This window comes from Condylura cristata, unplaced genomic scaffold, assembly GCF_000260355.1.
Source record: "Condylura cristata isolate star-nosed mole 26May11 unplaced genomic scaffold, ConCri1.0 scaffold00009, whole genome shotgun sequence".
Classification (NCBI taxonomy): domain Eukaryota; kingdom Metazoa; phylum Chordata; class Mammalia; order Eulipotyphla; family Talpidae; genus Condylura; species Condylura cristata.
The window spans coordinates 63269199-63297025 of NW_004567110.1; the positions used below are offsets into that span (position 1 = coordinate 63269199).

Consider the following 27827-nt stretch of genomic DNA (forward strand, 5'->3'; position numbering starts at 1 on the left):
AATACTGGCAGGCCCTTAAATTATTAAAAATGGAGTTACATCACAGAAATTTCAGTCCTAGGAGTATATCCAAAGTACCCATAAACATTAATTTGGAAGGAAAACTTTACTTCTCTGTTTATTGAAACACTATTTACAGTAGCTAAGATATGGAAGCAACAGATAACTAGATCAACAAGATATGGTGTGTGCATGTGTGTGTGTGTATGTATATATATATAAGTATATACACACACACACACATATATATATATCCATATATATATATATCACACACACATACACACACACATATATATATATATATATATCTCCACTGTACACACACATATCCATTCTATCCTTGGGCATTTAACTGGCTATTATAAATAGTACTGCAATGAGCACAGGCATACATATATCCCTCTGAATTGTTAATTGCTGTTTTGGAATTGGGTAGATACATAAGACTGTAGTAGCTGGATAATTCAGAATAAACTGAAAACATAAGCTACTATAGTGTATTGTTATAGAAAATAAAACTAGGATATATCACAAAAATTAAATACTCTCAATATGACTGGGTTTTATTGTTTCCAGAAAGGGCTTCAAATAAAGCAGCCAAAAGAGCAGAAGTAATTATAGTAACAATATCTTGGACAGGAGGCGCACTGTCAGGATAAGGAGGAAATCTCTCATTGAATCCTTATCAAGGTTCTATCCATACCCTAAGAGGTGATGGAGGTAGTTCAAAATCTAACAGGGGAAGTTACAAACTAAGCAGTGAATAAATATTCATATAGTCACTGTGTGTGACTATCGAAAAAAAATAGAAAATAAAAGGTATGGAAGGAGATAGTGTACAATTTTAGATATAAACCCAAAGAATGTCTCTTTAGAAAGAAATGTCTAAAAGTAAAGGCCTACTGGTGATAAAAGAATGTAGCAAATCACACAGATATGTGATGAGGTGGTACAGAGGATCCTAGCAGCAGGAGCAGCAAGAACCAGGCCTGGAAATGAGAGTGCTGTGGAATGTTTGAAAATGAGTGGACCAGAGTAGATTGTAGGATGGCTAAAATAGAGGTGAGAGAAGAGATCTCAGAGCTCTGGAGGGGCTTTAATTGAGTGTGGTGAGCAGCTCCAGGGAAGTAAGGAGCCATAAATCAATATAATACATTGAATTTTCATAGCTTCACTCATCCTAACACCTTAAGTAGGGACAGAGGGAAGGCAAGGAACGAAGTAGGGATGTATTGGAAGAGACCATTGCAATAATACAAAAGAGAGATGATGATTATCTGAAAGGGTCTTGACAGCTGAGGTAAAAAGAAGTGATGGGCTCTAGTATGGATATGGAAGTGGCACTGCCAGGATGTTCCCTTGTTTAGAGGGAGGATTATCAACAAAGGAGGAGTTGAGAACATATGGAAAAACTGCAAGAAGGCTGTTCCTTTCCTGAGAAGGGGACGTGGGTGGAAAGGAGGATGAGGTGTGTGTTTGTGTAGTGGAGGGGAGGGGAGCAGAAACTTAATCCTGACTTTACATCAGCAACTAGGGGGGAGTTGTGGGAATCAGTAGGGAACTCAGGTCTGGAGCTCAGGCAGCAGCTTGAGCTGTAGATAGGTCAGGAATCATTAGTGTACAGTGTGTTTTTAAACTATCAGATGAAAGAAAATCACCAAGGGGGTAGGAAGTGAAGGAGAAGAGAGAAAAGAGAAAAGGTCTATGACTGAACCTACAACACTTCAGTGCTGAGAAGCCAGAGCAAGGTATGAAGATAGATGCAAAGGAAATGAAATAAACAGAAGTGAGCACCGTGAGGGAAAAAATGTGACTTGCACATGAGTGACCACAGGAGGAGGTCATCGCTGACAGAGGAGTGAGATGTGTGCAGAGTACTGGAACTAAGCATGAATGAAAGGGCTTAGCAAAGAAAGAGAGAGAGGAACAAATTGGACAGTGTCTCAACTCCTCAAAGTATTTGCTGTCAAGGAAAGAAGACTGAACTAGTAAGAAGGATGTTAGTTAGGATGAATTTTTTTTTTTAAAGATTTTATTTCTTTATTCGTACAGAACTGGGGTATGGGCCAGAGATGCGGAGGGTGAGAGGATTCACCAGAGACAGAGTGGGGAGCAGAGCAGGCAGGTCGATGAAGGGGAGCAGCGGGTGGGTCAGGAGAGGTCTGCAGCACCATGTGGATCTCCTCCCGGGCAGGCAGGGCGTGAACTCATGCGGAAGTGGCTTAAGCTTCTTTGTGCTGTGCTTTAACCCGCAGTGCCACCACGGAGGGCCAGGTTAGGATGAATTTTTAAAAATGCACTAATTGAGTGAAAAATAATGGCATTGTTGTGCACTGACAGGAAGTTTCAGAGAATTAATAACACTGTATTCTGGAGTATGTTACACAGAGTGACAATTAGTTATTTGAACATTATTCCTTGTACCCTCAAACTAAACATATAAGAATACTGTCAACTGAAGAACAGATAAAGAACATAAATAGATACAATGGAATATAATGTACTGATGAAAATGAATAAAATGCTAAATGCAACCAAACTGGTGAATTTTACAAGCATAGAATTAAGCATAATATTAAGTTGAAGTAGCCAGGCAAAAGAGAATGATTATATGATTATAGTATAGAAAAATTTCCAGAACTAGTTTTTGGGATGTTCTAAAACATTCAAAGTACTCTACTGTGTAAGTCAGGATCGTGATCTCCAAGGGAAAAAGGGAGGGAGAAAATGGATGAGAGATAGAACAGTTCCAGATATAGCCTGCATTCTATCTCTATTCTGTGAATTATATATTCATTTTGTGATTATTTTTATATGTATACATATAGCCTGTGTATTATATAATTATACTATTCACTAAAAAAGTATTAAAAATATTTAATAAAAAGTTAAGTGGTAAAAGTGATAAGGATCTTCAGTCTATTAATGGCAGAGTAAATAGAGACCGATGTCACAGATTATGGACACAATAAAAAAGAATCCTCTCTAGAAGGGAAGTTGTAACTTAAAGTAAATTGTAAGTTGATTTGAATTCTACAAACTTAACACATGGATGCAACTTTTAAAAACTGACAATAAATTAATAGCTCTTAAAACAAAATTACTCAAACTTTCCCTCAAAAGTAGTATGATTTTCTTCTTTGTGGTGAAAATTAATGTCTCATGCAGAATAAAAGCAGGCATAATATCATTCAAAACACTTCTGATATACCAATGAACCCATAATATCACATCCTATTATGTTTTAATTCATGTTTTTTTCTCCTTCAAAGTGACTAGCAAAGAAATAGGATGTGTATAGTCTGCTGTCACATAATGACAGTATTGAATTAATTTCTAAGGTGGATAAATACAAATAGGCAGAAGTCTTAATTATGACTGTTGTTTCTCCCCACCCCAAATTATCAAAAATGTGCTGCCAGAACTAATCCTGGCTACTTGCCCTGGAATTTCACTATAATAAGTTGACAAAAATGTTCTAATGTTCTTGATAAAAATATCTTTTGAGACAAACTCTCAGTTGGATACTGACTGCTGGAAGCAGTTCTTTGAACTCACCAGGGAGGGTAAATATGGATGATGTCTTGAGGATGGCCCCTGAGATAGCCTGCTGTCTCCTTGGTGAAGAGCACCTTCAGGCCAATTTTGGGGGCCTCACCTTGGGAAGTGCTGCAGGCCTGAAGCTCCACTAACTGCTCACACATGGCAACTTGGATAGTGCATTCTTCATGCAGCTCAAGAATTCTCACCATTAATAAGCCAGATTTTCTACCTAGAAAGTGGAGGGAAAAAAAAAAAAGGCAAAAGAAGTTTAAAAAGGATATAGTGTAAATGTGACTATGGTGCATGAAAAAAAAAAGTCATGAAGTTTCAGGTTTAAACAGCTTTCTTTCTTTACTTGGTGATAGCAGCTTGTAATACAAAAGAAAATTAGAGACCTGCATCTGCTCATTGTTAACACCACTTGAAAAATCGAATTAGTCTGCAAGTTACATAAAGTACATGTAGTTTATGCAAAATAGTCTCTATCATAAATACTCATGAGCGTATGGAAGACTTAGACCCATCATTTCACAAACCATTTGTCTTCTGCAGTGAACTCCTCTGATAAACTCAACAAAGCGAATATGGCCACTTGTTCGACTTCTTTCATTACGTGTTGCTCCTTCTTTCTTACAGGCCCACTGCATCTCATTACCTGCTTTGATTCTCTGCTTTCAAATGATCATCTCATTGGCTAGTTGCAAACTGCTCCAGTGATCATAAGGCTGAAATCTGAAGATTGATGTGGAATGCTAGAATATTAAATTTAAATGGGTGGCTATGGATTTGAATACCAGTTCTTTATTATAAAGTTGGCCAAGTCACAGAGCATTTTAATACCTCATTTTTCTTATTTGTGTACAAAGAGATCATATCACCTGCTTCAATGGAAACTTTAAGAATTATATAAAATGGAGAGTGTATGTAGGTTATAACCCAAAAATCATAGCTATGTACGTCACAGAAACTGTCCCATGCATCATACACATCTCACCACTGTGTGTATCAGCAGAAAGCTGGACCCAGCATAAATCAATAGGAAAATGGGTAAAATCAAGGTATGTTTCTACATTACAGTACTATCCTGATACAGTATTTATAAAAGGGCTGGGCCAGTTTACATTGCCACCAACAGTGTAAAAGAGTCCCATTTTCTTTAATCCCTGATGGTTTTGTTTGTGGTCATTTCAATGTAGGCCATTATCATAGATGTGAAGTGGCATCTCACTGTATATTTTTTTTTAGATTTATTTATTTATTCATACATAACTGGGGTACAGAAATGGGGCCAGAGATGCGGAGGGTGAGAGGATTCACCAGGGACAGAGATGCGGAGGATGAGAGGATTCACCAGGGACAGAGTAGGGAGCAGAATAGGCAGATCAACGAAGTACACTGCTGAGGGGAGCAGCGGGCGGGTCAGGAGAAGTTTGCCACACCATGTGGATCTCCTTCGGGGCAGGCGGGAATCGAACTCATGCGGAAGTGGCTTAAGCTTCTTAGTACAGTGTTTTAACCCACTGCGCCACCAAGGAGAGTCTCACTGTATTTTTGATAATCAAGTCCGTGAACATTTTTTATGTGCCTGTTTGCCATCTTTCTGTTTTCTATAGATAAGCATCTGTTCAGCTCTTCTGCCCATTTTCTATTTATTTAATTTTACATCATTCTTCATTTTGTTCATTTTTCCATATCGGTTGTAATCCCTGTGGACTTCCCATCATCAATTCACCCGTGTGCTGTCACCATAGTCCCATGCACCTTTCCACCCTATTTTTGATCCCATTCCCCTTTCCACCTCCTCAAAATGTCACTGATATATAACTGTTCATTGTTTTTCTTTTTTTTTTATTACAATTGCTTTTTTATATTTCCTGATCCCTTACACTCCTGCTATGAGTGAAATTGTCCAGTACTTTTCTTTTTCTTTCTGGCTTATTTCACTAAGCATGATCCCTTCCAGCTCCATCCATGTTGCTGCAAAAGGCATGAGTTTATCTTTTTTGATTGCTGGGTAATATGTACCACATCTTTTTAATCCAGTCATCTTCTTTTGGGCATTTTGGGATTCCATGTGTTCCCTATTGTAAATAGAGCAGCAATAAACATGGGGCTGCTTCTGCCCATTTTCTGACTGATATATATATATATATATTTTTTGAGTTGTGTGTTTCTTTGTAGATCTTTAATATCAGTCCTCTGTCAGATGTATGGTGTGCATATATTTTCTCCCAATCAACAGGGTGCCTTGTTATAGTTATGATTGCTTGCACTTTGCATAAGCTTTGCAGTTTAATAGAATTCTAATGAGTTCTCTTTTGTTTTCTTTGGAGACAAATATCTAAGCACATCACTGAAATTTATGTGATTAAGTGTTTTGCCTATTTTTCCTCAGGGTACTTTATGGTTTCAATGCTTGTATCAAAATCTTTTAGCCATACTGAATTCATTTTTGTGTGTGGTGTGAGACAGTAGTCTAGATTCACTCTCTTGCATACATGGCTTCCAGTTTTCCTAACACAATTAATAGAAGTTATCCTAGTCTCAGTGTATGTTCTTGGTCCCACTGTAATAGATTATGTGTCCATATAGGTTTGTGTTTTCAGTTTTTTTCCACAAGTATATATGTGTGTCTGTTTTTGTTCCAGTGTCATGCTGTTTTGTTATGGATTTATACTATAGTTTCAAATTTGAAACTATGGTTCCTCACTTCTTTTCCTGGATTGCACTGGCTACTCAGTATCTTTTGTAAATCGGTATGAAATTTTGTAGTTTGTTCCAGTACTTTGAAGAATACCATTAATATTTTGTACTGGGATTGACTGAATCTATATATTACTTTGGGTGGAATGGTCTTTTTGACAATGTTTTTATGACAGTCCATGAACAGGAAATCTTTTTTATTTCTTTGTGTCTTCTAACAATGTTTTTGTATCATTCTTTTACTTCCTTTATTAGGTTTATTTCTAAGTATTTAATTTATTTTTTACAGTTAATAAGAAATCATTTGCTATATTTCTTATACCCCTAGCTCACTGTTTGTATACAGGAAGGCTACTGCATTTTTTTGTGTGTGCAATTTATCCTGAAACTTTTATTAAATTGATTGTCTCAATGACTTTTTCTACGGGTTATTTGCAAATTTTACTTCTTTCCCAATTTGGGAAAGGAATTCAATTAGGATTCCTTTTATCTCTTCCTAAGTCCAAATGTTCTATATGTTAAATAGTAGCAGAGAAAGTGGCCACCTTGTTTTGCACCAGATTTTAGTAGAAAGCTTTTAGCTCTTCACCATTGAAAATGATGATAGCTATGGGTTTATTTTACATGGTTTTTATTATGTTTTGTAAATGTCAAAGAAATTAAGAATGATTTTTCTCTCATTCTACTTTATTTTTCTAAAACATAGAACTAGTTAGAAATGCAAAGAAGTGTATCAGTGAAGAAATGGACTTCAGTGAGGTCTGTGCTGTCTGCATAGCACTGAACATAAGGCAAAGGGCTACAGAGATGAAAATGGAAAACATATAACTGTTAACACAAAACACCAGAGGCTTTAAATGATTAAGAAATAGGAACAGGGCCCTCCCTGGTGGTGCAGCAGGTTAAAGCACAGCATTCTGAAGTTAAAGCCAATTCTTTCTTTTTATATAATAGTTTATTTTTACATTATTTTGTACATTTTTTTCATCTCAACTTTAATCCCCGAGTGTTTCCTATCACTAAGTCACCCATGTGCCATCACCATAGTCCAATGCACTTCCATCCCCCACCGTTTTTGATTCCATTCCCCACTCCACCCACATAAAATGTCTCTGGTATATGGTTGTTCATTATTCTTATTATTTTCTTGTCTGGTCCATTATACTCCTGCTATGAGCAAAACCATCTGGTATTGTTCTTTTTCTTTCGGGTTTAACTCACTATGCATTATCTCACTACGCATGATCTCCTCCAGCTCCATCCATGTTGCTGCAAAAGACATGTGTTTCGTTATTTTGGTTGCTGAGTAATATTCTATTGTGTATATGTACCACATCCTTTTAATCCAGACATCTACTTTTGGGCATTTGGGCTACTTCCTTGCTTTTCCAATTGTAAATAAGGCAATAATAAACAGGGGTGTGCAGGTATCTTTTAGAATCAGTGCTTTTGTGGCTTTTGGGTAGGTACCTAGAAGTGGATTGCTGGGTAATAGGGAAGCTCCATGTTAAGCACTTTGAGGGACCTCCAAACAGTTTCCCATGCTGGTTGTACTAGTTTGCATTCCCACCAGCAGTGCAGGAGAGTTCCTTTTTCTCACATCCTCGCCAACATTTGTTGTTGCTAGTTGTTTGAAGATGTGCCATTCTCACTGGGGTGAGGTGGTAGCTAATTGTGGTTTTAATTTGCATCTCCCTTACTACGAGTGATGTTGAACATTTTTTCATATGCCTGTTGGCCATCTGCATTTCCTCTTTGGAGAAGTGTCTTTTTAGCTCTTCTGCTCATTTTTTGATGGGGTTGTTTATTTTTGTTGAGTCTCATCAGTTCTCCATATATTTTTGTGATCAGTCCTTTATCACTACTTTTGTGTGAGAAGTGTGAGAAAATGTTTTCCCAATTAGTGGGCTGTCTGTTTGTTTTTTGTAATGTCTCTTTTGCTGTACAGAAGCTCTTTAATTTGACGTAGTCCCATCTATTTATCCTTGCCTTCACTATCGTGGCAGTGGGTGCTCTATCTTTAAAGATGTCACTGAAGTGTATGTTGTGTAAAGTTTGGCCCATCTTTGCTTCCAAGTATTTTATGGTTTCCTTTCTTATATCTAGGTCTCTAATACACTTCAAGTTGATTTTTGTGAACAGAGTGAGGTAGTGATCTAGTTTCATTTTTTTGCATGTAGCATCCCAGTTTTCCCAGCAGCATTTGCTGAACAAACTTTCTTTGTTCCATTGTATCTCCTTTGCTCCTTTGTCAAAAATTAGCTGTCTATAAACTTGTGGATTTCTATCTGGGCTTTCTATTTGAATCCACTGGTTGTACATCCATTCTTGTTCCAGTACCATGCAGTTTTGATTATTATGGCTTTGTAGTATACCTTGAAGTTTGGGATTGTGTCTAGTCCAAACAGTCCCTCCCTGAGCAGTGCCTCCCCACTGCCTGAGGACCTCTAACAGAGCCCAGCTGTATCTCTTTAATTCCAGGGTTTTACCGTAGTTTTTGTGGATAGATGCGATAAGCCGGTAGACCCCTTAGTAAGTCTCCCCGTTTGAGGCATTTCCTAGGGCCTCTCTATGTTGAATGTGCCCATGGAAGATTGTTAAAGTTGTTGCATTTTCCTGTGGTTGAGTCGTGTGTAACCGTTTTTTTCCCCCCCCTCTTTAACTCAGGGGCTTTGTGAGTCTTGCTGATCACGCCTTGAAAATGGCACCAAGACCTGACCATGTCGCCTAGTCTCAGATCTCAGTTTGGGGGCAGGAGATGCACGTAGGGCTAGAGGATCCCCAATTGCCAGTTCCTCTTCTCCACCTCCCAGGCTCTAAGTAGAGCAGTTTGTTTTTTTTTTTCTACCCCTACCCCCCACAGCAGCTTGAGATCCTAGCTGCATTGTCTCAGTTTATATCCATGGCTTTGTCGGGGCTGCTGGGGCAAAGAACAGCAACACATCTGTGGCATATCCTCGAGTCTGGGCACTCCTGGTTCCGAGCTGCAGTCTTTCCCCACAATTTGGTTTCCTCTCCCTAGCTGAGTTGTCTCAGTTTATTATCACCAGGGCTGTAGCAGGGCTGGGGCAAAAAGCAGCTTCTGCTGTGCAGCCACTGCTGCTGACACTGTAAGTCTCCCTCTGCAGAACTTCCTGGCTTCTGGGTGCCAAGATTTTTAAAGGAGCCGAATGAGTAGGAAGTCTCCCTCTGCAGCACTATAGCCTGGTGTTCCCCCATCAAAGTCGCAGCATTCTGCTTATCCTGTCTGTGGTGCCTCCAGATAGTAGTTGCCTTATGGGAACTCCCCAGTCGCCAATTTTCCCTCAGTTATCTTCCTTCTAGTGAGTCCAGGGTGTTCTCATTTCGGTTGAAACTTGTAGTAGCACGTTAGTCTATAGTCCATTTTTATATATCCCCATGCAAGCTTGGACATAGTTGTCTTGGCTTCTTTATTCTGCTGCCATCTTGCTTGTTTCTGAGCTGGTGGAGCTGGTCCCTCAGTGGCTTTGGGCAGTGCCCAGGTGCTCCTGATCAGATCTGCAATCTTAACTCAGCCTGGGCTCCGAGCTGAGCTGTCCCCCCTTCATTTCCAGGGCTTTAGCATGGGACAAAGCAGCTCCTGCAGCCCGCCAAACTTCCAGGTGCCTGAGCTTTCCCGGGAGGGAGTTCCCTTATTGGAACTCCCCAATCGCCGATTCCCCCTCAGTTATCTTCCTTCTAGTGAATCCAGGGTGTTTTCATTTGGGTTGAAACTCGTAGTATGTAAGTCTATAGTTGTTTTTTCAGTTCTGAATTCCTGCGCAAGCCTGGAAGCAGTGATCTCTGTGTCTTTACTCTGCCACTATCTTGCTGTTCTCCAGTTAAAGCCACTTCTGTATGAGTTCAATACCCATGGAGGTGATCCACATGGCATGGCGGAACTCTCCTAACCCAACCACTGCTCCCCTCAGCAGTGTACTTCGACCATCTGCCTGTTCTGCTCCCTACTCTGTCTCTGGTGAATCCTCTCACCGCCCCTGCACCTCTGGCCTGTACCCAGTTCTGTATGCACAATTAAATAAATCTTCAAAAAAATAAAAAAGAAAAGAAACAGGAACAAAAAGCATCATATAAAAACATAGCACAGATTCAATAATTCATATCCATACATATGTCCAGAATATAAAATAGTGGACAGAAAATAGTTTAGTGAAAACAGAAAATAGTTTAACAGTTAAATATTGTAAAAAGTCTTTGATTTTCAGCAACCCAGAAACTATAAAATAAAGAGTAAATGATGTAATAATAAAATACACAAACTACTGGGTTATTTATTGGAAATGTATATTTCATTATGGAATTACTGACATGCAGATAACCATACATATGCATTTCAACACAAATATGGCTAGGAACACTATGATAATCAATAATAAATATTTTGAGGATGATTTTCATGAATACTATATAAGAAATAAAAAAAAAATTTTGAAAAAAACCCTTACACTTTTTCTAAATGAAAGACCTTTGCATAATTATTGTACTATCCTTAAATTGCTTCATTTAGGGGCCCTCCCTGGTGGCGCAGCAGGTTAAATCACTGCACTAAGAAGCTTAAGCCACTTCCGCATGAGTTCGAATCCCACCTGCCCCGGAGAAGATCCACATGGTGAGGCAGACCTCTCCTGATCTGCCTGCTGCCCTCCTCAGCAGTGTACTTTGTAGATCTGTCTGTTCTGCTCCCCACTCTGTCTCTGGTGAATCTTCTCACTGCCCCTGTACCTCTGGCCTGTACCCCAGTTCTGTATGCATAAATAAATAAATCTTAAAAAAAATTGCTTCATTTAACTATCCAAACATGGACTATTCAATTGATTTTCAGATGCAGGACCAGCCTTATATCCTAGGTATAAGTTCCACTTAGTTATTGTGCATAGCTCTTTTGATGCATTGTCGGATTCAGTTTGCAAATATTTTATTGAGGATTTTTGCATCTGTGTTCACTAGGGAATTTAGTTTATAATTTTCTTTTTCTGTGCTGTCTTCATTTGGTTTTGATAGTAGAGTAATGCTGAGCACATAAAATGTGCTTTGTGGCATTTCATCTTTCTCAAATTTGGGGGAGAGTTTTAAAAGTATCAGTATTAATTCAACTTTGAAGATTTGGTAGAATTCATTTGAGAAATTATTGGCCCTAGGCTTTTTTTGGGGGGGGGAGGGAGCTTTGATTACTAATTTAATTTCCTTATTTTATCTACCCAGATTTTAAATTTCTACTCTATTCAGGCTCAGCTTACTATATAATTGTACAATTTTGCCCATTTATTCTAGATTACTGAATTTACTAGTATATAATTTTATAATTGTTGACTGTAGTCTCCTATTATTGAGTTTTTAGTGTCTTTTGTTAAGTCCTTTCTCATTTCTTATCCTATTTAAGTTTTATTTCTTCTTTTCTTTTTGAGCTTACCCTGAGGCTTGTCTATTTAGTTTATTTTTTCAAAAAACAGATTTTAGTTTCATTAATCTTTCTAATTTCTATTTCACTTATTTCTGCTCTAAGTTTTTACTATTACCTTTCTTCTTCTTGTTGTTCTTTTTTTTTTGGTCTTAATATTTCTAGTAGCCTGAGATTACCAATAAGATTATTTGCACTCTTTCTTGTTACTTATATTGCTATAAACTTTTCTCTTAGTACTGCTTCTGCAGTGTCCTATATGTTCTGAAAGGTTATGTCATCATTGTCATTTATCTAGTGGTATTTTTTTTTCTTTATTTTCTTGCTAATGGAGTACTTTCAATAATGTGTTGTTCAGTCTCCATATATTGGAGCTGTTTACTGCTTTCTTTTTATAGTATATTTCCAGTTTGATACTTTTATGGTCAGCAATGATATTTTGATTCTTTTGATCTTCACAAATTTTGTTGATCTTTACCTTGTAAGCCACTATGTCATTGATCCTGAAGAATGTCCTAAGTGATCTTAAAAAAAAAAATGCACGTTGTGCTTTTTTTGAAATCCTCCTTTGAATGTTTATTAGGCCACCATGTCTAGTTATTGTTACTATTTTTTTTAAGGCTTCCTTTCCTATTTATCTTCTGTCTAGTTGACTAGTCTGTTGGTAACAGTGTGGTGTCAAAGTCCCCTACCAAAATGTGCTTTTCCCAGTGTTTATTTACAAGTTGATAATATTTTGGTGTTTCTTTTGTGAGTATAGATCAATGAATGTTAGTGTTATGCCCTCCTGATGTATTGTTCCTTTAATCATTATATAATGTCCATCCCTGTCTTTTGTTACCTTTTTTAACTGGGAATCTATTTTGTGTGATATAAGTATGCAGGTCTATACTTTTTTTCGGGGGGAGGGGTCCCTTTTGCTTATAGGATTGCTTTCTCAACTTTCATTCTAAGTCTGTGTTTATCTTTGATGCTCAGGTACAATTACTGAAGACAGCATGAAAGTGGATTCTATTTAGTAATCCAACCAGATACTTATGTCTTTTAAATGGTGAATGTAGACTATGTAAACTTTCTAGCATATGTAACTTTTGTATTTTGTTTCCCAGTCTACCACATAATTTTATTCATTTACATTTATTTTCTTATATTATTGTTTATTTTTGTACAATACTTGATTTCTGCCCACAGGTGCAGTCCCTATACTCTCCACCATCATATTACCCATGAACTATCACCACAGTCACATATTGTGGGAAGTAGAGGGACTCCTCTCCCTCCTGCCTTGCTATATGCCTTGGATGGATGGTCAGTCTGCAACTTTTGTTTTTTCTTGACCCTTTGTTTAGGTTCCCTACCTTCAACCTATAGGTGGCATGATCAGTATTTTCTTTTTCCTGCTGACTTATAATCCCATCTAGGTAGATCCATGTAGCTGTAAATGGCAGCAACTTGTATTTTGATGGCTAAGTAGTATTCCATTGTTCACATGTACCATAATTCTTGATCCAGTCATCTCTTTTGGGATATTTAGATTGTTTTCTTATCTCAGCTATTGTAAATAGTACTACAGTAAAAATAGGGGTGTAGGTTTCCTTTTGAATTAGTGTTTTTATGTCCTTTGGATAGATTTCTAAGAATGGTAAGCCCATTTTTAGTATTTTGAGGAAATTCCACGTAGTTTTCCCCAGTAGCTGAACCAGTCTGCATTCCCACCAACAGTGTAAGAAGTTTCCTTTTTCTCCACATTCTTGCCAGCATTTGCTGTTTCCAGTTTCTTCAATATGAACCATTTTTAACAGCATTAGGTAGCATATAATTGTGATTTTGATTTCCATTTTTCGGATAAGTGATGATGAACATTTTTTCATATGCCTGTTTGCCTTTTACATCTCTTCTTTGGAAAATTGTCTTTTTAGCTCTTCTGCCCAATTTTTGATAGTGTTGTTTGCTTTGTTTTTGTTGAGTGTGTAAGCTCTTTGTAGATTTTTGATATCAGTCTCTTAACAGTTGTATGGAATGCAAACATTTTATCCCATTCAGTAGAATATCTCTTTGTTTTGGTTACTCTTCTGCTGCACAGAAATTTTCTGGTTGATAGAGGACCAGCTGTTCATTTTCTCTGCTTCGGGGGATGTGTCCTCAAAGTAGTTTTTGAGGTGTATGTGATAGTGTTTGTCTGTGTATTTTGTGATTTCAGGGCTTACACTGAAATCTTTTATAAATTTTGAGTTGGTTTTGGTATAGTATGATAGTGGTCTACTTTCATTCTTTTACATGCATGTGACAGTTGTTTCCCCAACACCATTTATTGAAAGGGCTATCCTTTATCCAGGATATGTTCATTACTCCTCTGTCATAGATTAGTCAACCATATATGTGTGGTTTTACTTCCTACCACAGAATTTTAATTGCACATATTTCCAGTTTTATTGTCAAAGTTTATATTCAGATATCCTATATCATACAATAAATCTATCTGCTCTACCCATAATTAGATTCTAAGTGCTAATAATAATCAGAAGATTTATATTAGCACAGCTATATAAACAATCCATTTCCTGACCAGAGTATTAGGAATACATTTGAATGAGAATATTCCTATTCTTAAGGTCAAATAATTTAATTGTTGTAATTCTTATATTCAATCAGGCCTTCCAAATGCCAAAATAAAGAAGAATGTGTTCTGATGGTTTCAACATCCCCTCTAAATAAGCAGACTTCTTTGTGGGTGGGTTTGGAGGGTGTGTTTGAAGTAAAAGGGAAGAATACTGGTATGAAGACATCATTTTAGATACACTGAGACCAACTTCTTGCTAGTAATAGACACAAAAGCACTTATTAAAGCACTTTTAAAGTCTACATTTGATGATTTAGCCTTATACTTGAATCTCCCAATGTCTACCATTAGACAAAATCCAAATACATTCCACTGTGTAGAAACATTTTTGTTACTTGTTACTTTTCATTGTATTAGTATCAAATTCTACAACTCTACTGAAGTACCTTTAAATTATCTCTATAATGACTTGATAAAAGAATACCATATTTTAAAGAGGTTTTTTTTTTTAACCAACTACCTTGTGAGCTCTCTGAAATCAACTATCCTTTTCCCTTTCCAGTGAGCTTGTCACTCTCCATATGTTATCACTGTATCTCTTCTTCACTGAGATTCTAATGCATAAAATGAGTAATTTCATCAATTAAACCATGAAATTTGTTCTGTACCTTGTTCTGGACCAATGATACACATGAATTATATAAATTGGTCTAAACAACTCTGGAGTTGAGTTTTTTCAAATCTTGATTTCACTGCCAACCAAGATGGCTTTGACCTACCTCCTCTTACCTCAAATAGACTTGCTAGATACTCAGAGCCTGCAATGTACACTGTGTCTCAAGCAAAATCCCCTAAAAGGTAAAACAACAATACACACAAGATATAGTCCAAATGATATCTATTTACTGTGGTATTGTACCATAATTTTTCATTAATAGGCACTGAAAGCTAAATTTATTTATAAAAAATATACTGTGAGGGTTTTTCTCACAATATGTAGAAGTGATAACCATGAGAGGGTATAGCCATGCCTAATTTTACTAGTAATTCCCAAACACCTAGAAATATTATGTTCATCAGTATTCAATAAGTGAGTATTTTATTAATTACATTTGCATTATCGTTAATGCTAGGTACATCAAAATTCTTGTTTCTCAGTAAATACTGTAAGTTGCCATCAGAATCATTTCATAGATAATTTCAAGATAAAATTCATAAAGCTCTAAGAAGTAGGTTTAGGTTATGATACCTAAAAATGTAATTCTTACCCTACATGAATAGAACAATTATTTTTGGTTTAAAATTTATGCTCCCCCATAGAATTTTAAGTCATCTGGCAATGATGAACAGACACATTTTTTAACCACAACTGCTTACTGAACTGTAAACAATTATGCTTTCACTTCTTGATTTCTATATTTTTTGCCTTTTCACCCAGTTTAAAATATTCTTTGTCAAAAGCCACAATAATCCTAAGCACGAAATAGAAATCTGAAACCCAACTCTTAAGAAAAAAAAAGGACTAGACAATACTGACCAGGAGATTGGAATGTTAATCACAGTCCTTAGCAATGAGAACACTCTGAATTTATCTGAGCAGGTCGGTTACCTGATATCACAGTGTCTCAGTACTATCAGTAGGCATGTCACCAAGACTTAGTGTACAGGGCTAATACTGTTTCATAGAAAGAGAATGATTAAGTAAAGGCCCTTTTATGTTTAAAATTTAAACAGGAAAAGCAGACGACAGAACAGATCCCTACGCAAAGTTTATGAAAAACTAGAAAATAAAGGGTATTCCAGACTGAATAGTTATGATTCTTCCCACCCCAAATTCTTATGCTGAATTCCTATTCCTCAATGTGGCTGTACTTGGAGGTAGACAACTACATTCCATTATGTTTAAGCCTCCCACTGTGTGGCACTTGTCAATCTGAGCTCACTAAGTCAGAATAGTTTAGTTCCCACAAAGTAAATTCTTCTTTATTTAGAAATTTCCTCATTTAAAATACCTTGCTTCACAGCAGGGTAGGTAATATTTTTGGATCAGAAAATTGAATTAAGTGGTGTCAAAAAATCTCACCGAAGATAAAGGTCTTATGACTAAAGAAAAGGTATAGACATAGATATTTAAATATCATTTTTATAAATGCAACATCAACAGAAAAAAATTCAAAAAAATTTTAGAAACCAAATAATAAAATAACCTGTAACAAGTTACAGATGTGTAGTAGAGTCCTCTCAAGTTTACAGGCTCACGCCCACCATCCCCTGAATAATACTGAAGGAAGCCAGTATTTGCCTGCATGTTGAAGAATAGTATAAGCACTTCAAGGCCAACAGTGTAGCAAAGAGATGAAAACATACTAATTCGATAAAAAAAAAAAAGCCCAGGTATCCATATTATCATGCTATTCTAGTTAATCCAGTATCAACCCTCACCATCTCTGGCACCTGAATGACTATAAATAAAGGGTATTCTAATGAATGACTTCTAATTGGCCTGGTAAGTCAATTTAAATTGGTTTAAAGTAAGCAAAAGCTATAGTTATAACAGCATATGTACCAATACAGTACAAAAAACTTGCAATTATTAAACAAGTAGGTATTACAGTCTTGGATGTGTCCTTCTTAACACAACACTGTAACAAACACTAACAGGGAAAAGAAGGTAAAGAAGAGGGAAAATAAGCTTAAGGATTAAAATGAGATGATGCTATAAAAGTGCCTCTCTTGAGACACTAGAATTCCAATCAGGAGGCAAGTGCAAGAGAAGTAAAGCTTTCACAAGGACTATGGAATAAAAAATGCTCCAAGAATGATGTATGAGGCAAGGTTAAACAACACTACAGATTGTTTAAAGTAGAAATAACCTAAGACTTAACAAAGCCAACTTTTCTCAGTAAAGAAAGTAATGCATAAATCATTTAACAGCAAGGGACTTCAACTCTGGGCTAGTTGGGACCAAAAATGGTATCTCCTGATTAGGAACATCACTGCACTTAGGTGTCATGTAATATTTTAAAAATCATCAGTAACAACCATTTAATTCCTTCATAAATACTTCCTAAGCTATCAGGCCAGTAGTCAGAATTGCAATGTAAGCCCTATATAGCTTAGTAATAACTTCTCACAGTATTTACTCATATTATATGTAATTACAATACAAGGTACTAGAAGTATATCTACAAATAAAGGGGGGGGGGGAACAACAGGCTTCAATTCAGACACAGCCAAATCCAAGCACCACATGAACACAACAAATGCTGAAAATGGCATAGAAAAGACATCAAGAAATCATGATAACAAAGAAATGAATCTCTTAAGAGGGTGGCTGCCAAGTTCCTTAGAAGCATGTGCTTTGAGAAGCACAAGAAGACAATATAGGACAAGACATGAATGCATGACATGGTATCCAGGTTTTTTTTGTGAGGCCTAAGAAGTTCAAGACTACATCCCAAAGGGTAGCAGATGAAAACTCAGTTGACTTATTTGCATGACTCACCTCAAGCCTGGGAAACATACATGTGCTTACATCACCAAGGGCCTCAGGCTCTCCTGGCCACAGACCAAGGCTCACATCAAGGCTCAGGAGGTGGCTGCAGGGAACTGCAGTACAGTCTCCTATGAAGGTTCCAGAATAAAGAATCTTGTTTGCCCATTAATGATGGACACAAATGCTGGTGTGGTCCCTGGACTGCTGTTTGCATGGTACCAGTGTTTTCCTGATACTTGTACAAATAAAACTGAAGAAGAAAGAAATAAAGAAAAAAAAAAACAACAAATACTTATGGCCTTGAGGGGAAGTTTCTGTTACCAATGTCATAACCAATCCAGAAAGGGTTTATTTTGTGTTAGGAATGTGTGCAGGGTGTCACAAAGAGAGCTTTGGGAAATGAAACAATGTCAGACAGTCTAAGAGGGAGACAAAGGAGGCTACATGAAAGAATTTAAATGTGAAGATTTAAAGACAAGAGGCAGTTAATGAACATTTTTTAAAGCAGAAGTGTGATAGTGTCATATTTCCCTTTCAGGATAATGACACTGAGAGGTGAATTGCAGGGAGACCAGATGGAGATTGACACACTAATCCAGCCATCAGGGAATAAATGAGGAGATCCAACTTGAGATAGTATCATGAGATCCATCTCAAAATTATTGAAAAAAAAAAAATACAAAAAGTGTAACTGAAGACTGCTTGAAGATGGTGAGGAGGCTAGTGAAGGCAAGTGAAGGGGCTCCCTGGGTGTGAGGGCCTGCAAGATACTTAGTAGTGGAGGATCAGAAGGTCAGGGCTGGGCCAGGAAAGCCAGCAGAACATAGTTATCAGACTGGCCAGTAAGCTTAAGCAAAAGACACAGAGATCTCTAGTTATCAAGCACTTAAGAACAAAAATACCAGCACTCAGCCTGATTAGCATCTATTAAAAATGTATACAAAGGAGTCAGCAAAACATGAAAAGGAAAATTAACATGGGAGTACTACCAGGCAATGAGGGTCACTAAAACTGGCCAAGGACAGTGCCCAAATAGTTTACTGGTCACTGAGTTTTCCACCTGTGCACACAACAGTAAAACTACTCAGGTTTAAAGAACAACAATCAGATTTATTTAAAAAACAAAGAAAGACAGGGCTCTCCCTGATGGCACAACAGGTTAAAGCACTGCATTATGAAGCTCTCTAAAGCCACTGTGCACGAGTTCGAGTTCGATCCCCGTCCAGGAAGCTGACCCACATGGTGTGTCAGACCTCTTCTGACCAGCCTGCTGCTACCCTCAGCAGTGTACTTTGTCAATCTACCTGTTTTGCTCCCCACTCTGTCTCTGGTGAATCCTCTCATCCACCACACCTCTGACCTGTACCCCAGTTCTGTACGCATAAATAAATCTTAAAAACAAATAAACAAACAACAACAACAACAAAAACAACAAGGAAAACCAGAGTCACTGAGACCACAAGTTGTTGTTCATCTCACCAAAGCAGTGTCAAGTATTTTGAAGTCCTAAACAAAAGGTGTCTAAGATGGCATCATCCCACCACTAAGGGCCTGGAGCAAATGGAAGCCTGAGACAACAGGCCAGAATACAACTCGTGAAGAAAGCAGAAGACACAACAGGAGATGTTCACCAGAGCTGCTGAGAGTGCCAGTACAGTACTAGACAAGCAACACTGGAAAGAGCAGCTGCAGCAGCTGAACACTCATAAAGCTCAGTGAAGTGCCCAGGTCTGGGTCTTTGCCTTCCTTTCCAGACTGTAACAGCAGCAAAACTTTCACAAGTCAGCTACCTGCAAAATCTACCAAATTCTTTCATCTGATGTTGGTTGCTAGAAGCCTTTCTACATCCTTCAGAGGTCCACAACAACCTTCTGGAAGATGGGCATGGTGGGGACAGGAATGTCTGACCTTGGAATTCCAGATGATTCAAAAATGCTGAAATTCTGAAAATGATGAATGGGGTGGCGGTGGGTTGTTTCTGCAGCACCTTATTATTTCCTATCAGAGTCTCCACTGCCATGGATACTTTTTATTTTGCCTGGACTTAGTCATCTTTATCTGCACTGCCTCCAGGGGGAGTCACCAGTAACAGCTTTTGGCTTCAGCCCTCTCTACCCTCCCAGTCCCCATCAACTGTGTTACAGGAGGAGGCAAAACAACAGAAAGCACTATGCTTGAAGGGGTTGAAGGTGATTACAATATGAAGACAACAACTAGGAACCAGGACTTCTGCACACTGGTGGAAATGAAGTGATATCACGCTGGGATAGAAGAAGTATAGATCTCTCTTAAATTACTATCACAATACAGAATCATAGTTTCCTTTTCCCACAACTTTACATGGCATTTCACAAAGCTAAGAAATTTTTTATTTTGTTCATAGGCTGAAAAAATTTCTTATTTTGTAAAAGAAACACTTCCCACTACATCTACTCAAAAAGATAAGTAGTATGAAGAAAAATAGCAACCTACTCATAGAGCACTTTCTTTCATACGATGTTATGGTCTACAAAGCAGAACCACCTAGCCTGTCAACCCACTCTTCCTTGGCTGTCTCTTCTAAAAGATGAGGAAAGTCAAATCTTGGAAATTTGTAACTCCCTTGAAAATAAGAAATGAGCTGAAAAATTTGCCAAACTAGATTGATGGAAAGGTTAAGATGACATATGCAAAATTTCATAGCATGAACAAATGCCAGTGTGATATTGAACTAGGCTGGAGGGTAAAAGATAGCCAAAGAAAATGCTGCTTTTGCAATATCAATACTTTTCTAAAGATTAAAAGCAGGATTTAAACATACAGATAGTTTTTATTTCTAGTAAGGTTCCAATTTAAAAACATGAATAAGGTTTTGTTTATTGAACCTCAACAATAGAACACCCCTTGTAGAAATCAACAGTAAACATATTTTATGAACTACATAATTTATGCAGAATGGGGTAATTTTGCAGTCTTATTTTTGTATCATTTACAATAGAACATGGAAAAGATTCTTTTAAGCTTCAAGCCTATGGAAAAATCATCTTAAAACTGCAGAACAATAGGGCCCTCACTGGTGGCGCAGCGGGTTAAAGCACAGCACAAAGAAGCTCCGCATGAGCTCGATTCCACCTGCCTTGGGGGAGATCCACATAGCAAGGCTCAGGAGGCTCCAGACCCGCCTGCTGCTCCCCTCAGCAGTGTACTTGGTCGATATGTCTGTTCTGTACCCTGCTTTGTCTCTGGTGAATCCTCTCACACTCTGTATCTCTGGCCTGTATCCCAGTTCTGTACGAATAAATAAATAAATCTTAACAAACAAACAAAAAAACAAAACTGCAGAACAATAAATTCTCTTGTATAAAAAGAAATGGGGACTTCATTAATTTACAGGGAATGCAAAGGCAACCTTTAATTCTTTCGTATCTGTAAACTTCGTTTGGTAGACTTTTAGTAAGAACAATTCATTAGGTAATAATTTATTTCTAGAATGGAGATAAAAATGGATGTAGTAGACTTAGGTTAAGTATGACAGATATATTAGTCAATTGAGTTTGGTATTGAGTATTCTTTCCATTTTTTTAGGCCACATTATTATTTTTAATAAATATCTGAAATAACTTACAATTACAAAAGTTAGACATGAATTCTACTCCTCAGTTAACTTAAATTTTAAATGATCATTGATATTATGTCATTTGGGGTCATGAAATCACACTCTACAAACTAATGCAATATTTCCTGACTTGAATAACTCACTCATGAGCATTCATGTGAATTCTTCAAACCCCAAAAAATCATATTGTCACTACTTCACTTAAATGTAAATATGGATATAAAGAGTGAGAGGGGAAATAAAACTTAAACAATGCAATTGGTTTTATGCTTTTATTGGCCAGAAGGATGCTAGAAATAATCCAGATATGGCACTCTTGACCCCACAGAAAAGAGGAAGTTAAGAAAAGGAACTGCAGCAACAAGTTCTCAAGCAAATCATATCTGACTCACACTGGCAGATCACAATCATTGTCCCTTTAATAGAAATAATAGGTTGCAAGTACAGTAGAATAAGACAATTAAAAAAATTTAAATGATATTTTAAAGAGTTTGATACAAACTTAATCTTTATTCAAGCCATGTCATTTTCATTTCATAAATAAACATACTTTTTTATGAATATATTAAAAAGATCATATCATGCCTTTGTGTTCCCATAGACTGCAAAGGTTTAAAAGCCAAAATACTGTAAAAAAAAAAAAACAAAAAGAATAGCAAAATTAAATGAACAACTCACTACATACCTTTTCTTCTTAACTTTAAATGCATAATACTAGGAGACCTAGATTTAATCATATACATTTTCTTTTTTTTTTTTTTTAAAGATTTATTTAGGTATACAGAGTTGGGGTACAGGCCAGAGATGTGGAAGGTGAGAGGATTCACCAGGGACAGAGTGGGGAGCAGAACAGGCCAATTTACGAAGTACACTGCTAAGGAGAGCAACGGGCGGGTCAGGAGAGATCTGCCACTCCATGTGGTTCTCCTCTGGGGCAGGCGGGGATTGAACTCATGCCGAAGTGGCTTTAGCTTCTTAGTGCTGTGCTTTAACCTGCGGCGCCACAAGGGAGGGCCTACATTTTCTAATAATATTTTTTAAATAACTAAAAGATCGTGTTTGCCAATCAACATGCTTTGGTAGATAAGTCTATCATCTTACACTTTAAGTTATTCTTTAATTTTTTAGAAAACACTGCACCGAGGAGATCAGAAAACTTTTAAGTACACAGAATTCTTGGCTTTCTTTCTGCTCATACAGTGTTTCTATACAGGAAATGCTGGACCTGGACATTCTTTCTCTGTCACCATATAAGGGATGAATCTGGAACTTGATTCCATTTCAGAGACTCTCTAGACTCAGAGGGGGTCCTTAAAAGCAGTGAGATAGGTGAGAGCCCAGATTTCTAGCTGCCTATTTCTACCAAGGATTCAGGGACACCATTTAGTGGTTCTGGAGACACTAGATCAGGAATAGGCCAAATGGCCCTTAGGGCTGGGATAGCCACAAAACCTCATGCTTCCTTTGTATCAGAATCACAAAAGTGCTCATGAAGATTCACTTAGGGTACAAGGTGATCCAGGTGATCCAGATGGAGTGCTTAATATAAGGAACCTGCATAAAGCTGGAGATTACAAAACCAAAGCTCTGATTATGTTCACAGTTAATTGTGCTCCAGGAAAAGAATAACAATACTCTTCATTTTGAAAAGGTGACTTACTGGAAAAACCGGTCTCATTTAATTGAAGCTTTCAGTTCCTGACAAAAAGGTATAAATTTTTACTACTTTATGAGTAAAATCCAGGGTAGGATTCCCAACATTTGACATTTTCCACCCTTCTTTAGTTGATATCTACCTACTGAAACAGAAGTTCCATAAGTGTGATGACCAGCTTTCGCTTATTTCTTCTGTACAGATTCTGAATTATTAACTGTAACCTCATTTTGCCGCTATACTATCTCTATCACAACCCTTTAAGCACAAATAAAACAGCAGGATAGGGAAAAAAATACTTCTTTTATATGACTGAAATCAACACAGAAATAAAGGACAAACAAAAACCTGCCACTGATCTACACAAAAGATACTCTGAAAATTATCTAGTTGCATACCTGTTGCAATTCAATTTAAAAAAACAATCAACATTTTAAAATAACTAATTGAAGACACTTTAAAACATTATTAGAAGCCTTCTGTTTAATAAGACTACACAGTGAAAAATTGAAAAGAGTAGACCTGCTTTCTGCTTCCAGAAATCTTCATCATTTAACAAATAATCTCTGACTCCATGGACTAGAGAATAGAAATTTTGATACTTTAATGACTGCGAAGGCACAGTGCAGGTCTTCGGGGTGACTGGGAGGACTAGATAATATGAAAAGAAAGTAATGTAAAAAAGATTATTAAAATATATGTGAATAAGTATTTAAAAATAAACATAAAAAGGACATCCTAGCATATAGAGAGGCCCTAGGAAGAGCCTCAGACTGGGAAACTAGCTATGGGTCTACCTGCTTATGGCATCTACCCACAAAACTGCAGTAAAACCCTGGGGTTAAAGAGAGAACACTGTGAGAGGACCCCTAGAGGTGGGGAAAGACTACTCAGGGAGAAACTGTTTGGAGTGGGCAAAAAGAGAACTGAAAGCTCAGAGGGAGGACTAGCATCCTGCTCAGCTGGGAGAATTGCAGCCCTCTGACACTCCCTGCATTCCTGCATCCCCCGCCCCCACAGCAGAGGCCTGAAGACTTGTGAGCCAGGAAGGCTCACAGTGTGCAGAAAGTAAACTAAACCAGCTACCAACTCAACCACAGGCCCAGTTCCAGTGAGACCTACAGCACTTCTAATGTGCCCCACCCACTACGGGCACATCCAAGCATGGAGGGAACACATGACATCAGAAAGCTACAAAGATCAGTAGGCACCTTCCAGAGACAAGGACTCAACATGTTACTGGAAGAGGCTGAACACCACAAGACACGCCTGATTGCTACTGGCTGAGACGACGGAGACAATTTCACACAGTGGGGGCTAGAAAAATAGAAGATATTGAAAGAAAGCATAACTCAGAATATCCTCCCCAACTGAAATGTCTGGAAGTCCTTCTGCCATCCCAGAAAGAACATCCAAAAAAAAAATGCCAGTCAATAACAGTAGCATCATGTCTCAGCAAATACAAAGTATTAGAAAATACACAACAGAGAAAAGAAGACAAACAAATACCAAAGCAAGTCCAAGGGGAAAAATTCACCACAAAAAGATCAGTCACCAGAAAGCACCAAAAAAAAAAGAACTGTTTAGCCTACCAGATAGTGCATCAGAATCACGATAAACAAACAAAAAGAAGATGAGAAGGAAAAAAATGATATGAAGCAAGCCATCGAGGAATTGAACAATGCAAACAAGTAAGTGAATGAAAGAAAAGAAAGAAATGAAGAAAAAAAAAGAATATGAGACAAGCAATCAACGAATTGAAGGAAAAAAAAAGACATTAAAAAAGAAAATAGAAGGAAAACAGGTGATGAAAAGGCCAATAGAGGAGATAAAGAATGCTGGGCAAAGTAATGAAAACAGAAATGATCAAATGGAAAAACTAATCAGCTCCCTCGAAGATGCAAAATTAAAGAGAATTAAGATATAAGTATAGCTGTTCCAGCCTTCTTTTTTGGTCCATTTGCTTCTAGGGTTGTTTTCCATTCTTTTTATTTTCAATTTGTTTTTATATTTTGTAGTTAGCTGTATTTCTTGTAGACATAGAACACTGGGTACTGTTTATTAATCCATCCTGCAACTCTGTGTCTTTTTATTGATGAGTTTAAGCCACTTACATTTAAAGATAATATTGATATACTGGCACCCTACATTTGCCTTTTTGGGGGCACTTTTGTATTTTTAGTCCTTGTTTTGAACTGTCTTGTTCATTTTTCTGTTGGATTTGGTTTGAGGGCTTCTTGTAGTATTTTTTGGAGTGGGGCTTTAGTCATGACAAAATTGTGGCATTTCTGCTGAAGTATCTGGGAGTCAAGCTAACAAAAGAGGTAAAGGACCTATACAAAGAAAATTACAAAACACTGTTAAAAGCAATCCAAGAAGATACCATGAAATGGAAAGACATCCCCTGCTCATGGACTGGGAGAATTAACATCATCAAAATGGCTATCTTACCAAAAGAATAAAAGTCTCAATGCCATTCTTCAAAGAAATAGAAAAAATATTGATGAGATTCATATGGAACAACAAAAGACCTTGAATAGCCAAAACCCTCATGATTAAGAAGACAGAGAATGGAGGTATTATAATCCCAAACTTCAGGGTATACTACAAAGCCATAATAACAAAACTGCATGGTACTGGAACAAGAATAGATGTATAGACCAGTGGATTCAAATAGAAAACCCAGATATAAACCCACAGATTTGACAAAGGAGCAAAGAAGATACAATGGAACAAAGAAAGTTTGTTCAGGTGCTGGGAAAACTGGGATGCTACATGCAAAAAAATGAAGCTAGATTACTCTTCACACCATACACAAAAATCAACTCGGAGTGGATTAAAGACCTACACATAAGAACAGAAAACATGAAATACCTGAAAGCAAAGATAGGCCAAACACTACACGACATACACTTCAGCGACATCTTTTAAAGACAGAGCACCCAATGCAATGATGGTGAAGGCAAGTATAAATAGATGGGGCTACATCAAGTTAAAGAGCTTCTGTACAGCAAAAGAGACATCACAAAAACAAACAGAAATTCCACTGATTGGGAAAAAATTTTCTCACACAAAAGTAGAGATAAAGGACTGATCACAAACATATACAGAGAACTGATGAAACTCAACAAAAATGAAGTATCCGCCAACAAATAGGCAGAAGAGCTAAAAAGACACTTCTCCAAAGAGGAAATGCAGATGGCCAACAAGCATATGAAAAAATGTTCAACATCACTTGTAGTAAGGGAGATGCAAATTAAAACCACAATCAGCTACCACCTCACCCCAGTGAGAATGACACATCTTCAAACAACTAGCAACAACAAATGTTGGCGAGGATATGGAGAAAAAGGAACTCTCCTGCACTGCTGGTGGGAATGCAAACTCGTACAACCACTATGGAAAACTATTTGGAGGTTCCTCAAACTGCTAAACATGGAGCTTCCCTATTACCCAGCAATCCCACTCCTAGGTATCTACCCAAAAGACACAAAAACACTGATTCAAAAAGATACCTGTACCCCTATGTTTACTGCTGCTTTATTTACAATTGGAAAGACATGAAAACAGCCCAAATGCCCAAAAATGGATGACTGGATAAAAAAGATGTGGTACATATACACAGTGGAATATTACTCAGCGACATAAATACATACATACATACATACACACATACATGTTTCTTGCAGCAACATGGATGGAGCTGGAAAAAATCATGCTTAGTGAAATAAGCCAGAAAGAAAAGGAAAAGTACCAGATGGTTTCTCTCATAGCAGGAATATAACGGACCATGCGAGAAAATAATGTTAATGAGGAACAGCTATATATCAGAGACATTTTGTGGGGGTAGAGTGGGAAATGGGATCAAAAACAGCAGGGGGAGGGAAATCCACTGGACTATGGTGAAAGCGCATAGGTGATTTGGTGATGGGAAACTGAAGGGGATTGCAGCTGAGATGTAAAAATGCACAAAAATATGTAAAATTAAACTATTATAAAATTAAAAAAGATAAAGGTAAATCACAAAAAAAGAATATGTATAATTATTTTAAGTTTTTAAAACTTACTCTGAAACAAATTGTGAAAAATATCTGTCACAGTGTTACTAAAAACAGGTCAAACAAGGGAACTGATATACAGCTTTCTCTACCTTCACATGAATAGAACTTAATCACAACATGGACTTATGTTCTCTGCCTAACAGGATCTGTCTCTCAATCCATCTAACAAAAGGGAATAGGCCACAGCCATGACCATCAAAGCAGATTATTTTGGTTCTCCTACCCAATGACCAGACCAGCAGGGTTACATCCATCTCCATTCTCATCATCTCTGGAGTAGAATAGAGACCTAACCTAAGGGGTTGCTTTGAAGATTAACTGAATTAGTAAACATGAGAAATGCCTGGAATATCACTTACTAAATACTGGTCACTGCCATCCAAGTAAATGCCTTTTTTTCTTCAAAAAAGGAAAAAGAAAAAGAAAATAGACCTAAAGGGATATCTTAGAAATAATTTTTCTTTAGCTTTTATAATCTTCTATTCTCTATTCTATAACCACATTCAAAAATACATATTCCCAAGATATCACAATAAATGTAAAATCCAATCATGGCTTCCAGGCCCGAGTGTTTTGGATCCTGCTGCCCTCTCCTCTTTGCATGTGATCTAACACACTCACCTGCACTGGCCTTCATGTATAGCATATATACTCCTTTATTCTTAAGTAGCTAAGCTTAATGCCTCCTTAGAATATCACAAAAATTAACCAAGGAAGTATGCACATATTTAAGTTATTCAGTTCTGAGTACATGGGTTGCATATCTTTTATACTGAAATGTAGTAGGTAGATG

At 37.3% G+C, this 27827-nt stretch overlaps 1 protein-coding gene across 4 annotated transcripts in view; it reads right to left on the reverse strand.

The window, feature by feature from the left end:
- The window catches only part of SPIDR (scaffolding protein involved in DNA repair), a 363400-nt gene that overhangs the window by 182520 nt on the left and 153053 nt on the right, over window positions 1-27827 (reverse strand). For all 4 annotated transcript variants that reach the window (XM_012723064.1, XM_012723065.1, XM_012723063.1 and 1 more), the window contains exon 8: window positions 3562-3775. In XM_012723064.1, the coding sequence (XP_012578518.1) occupies window positions 3562-3775 (214 nt within the window). The remainder of the gene's footprint in view (window positions 1-3561; window positions 3776-27827) is intronic.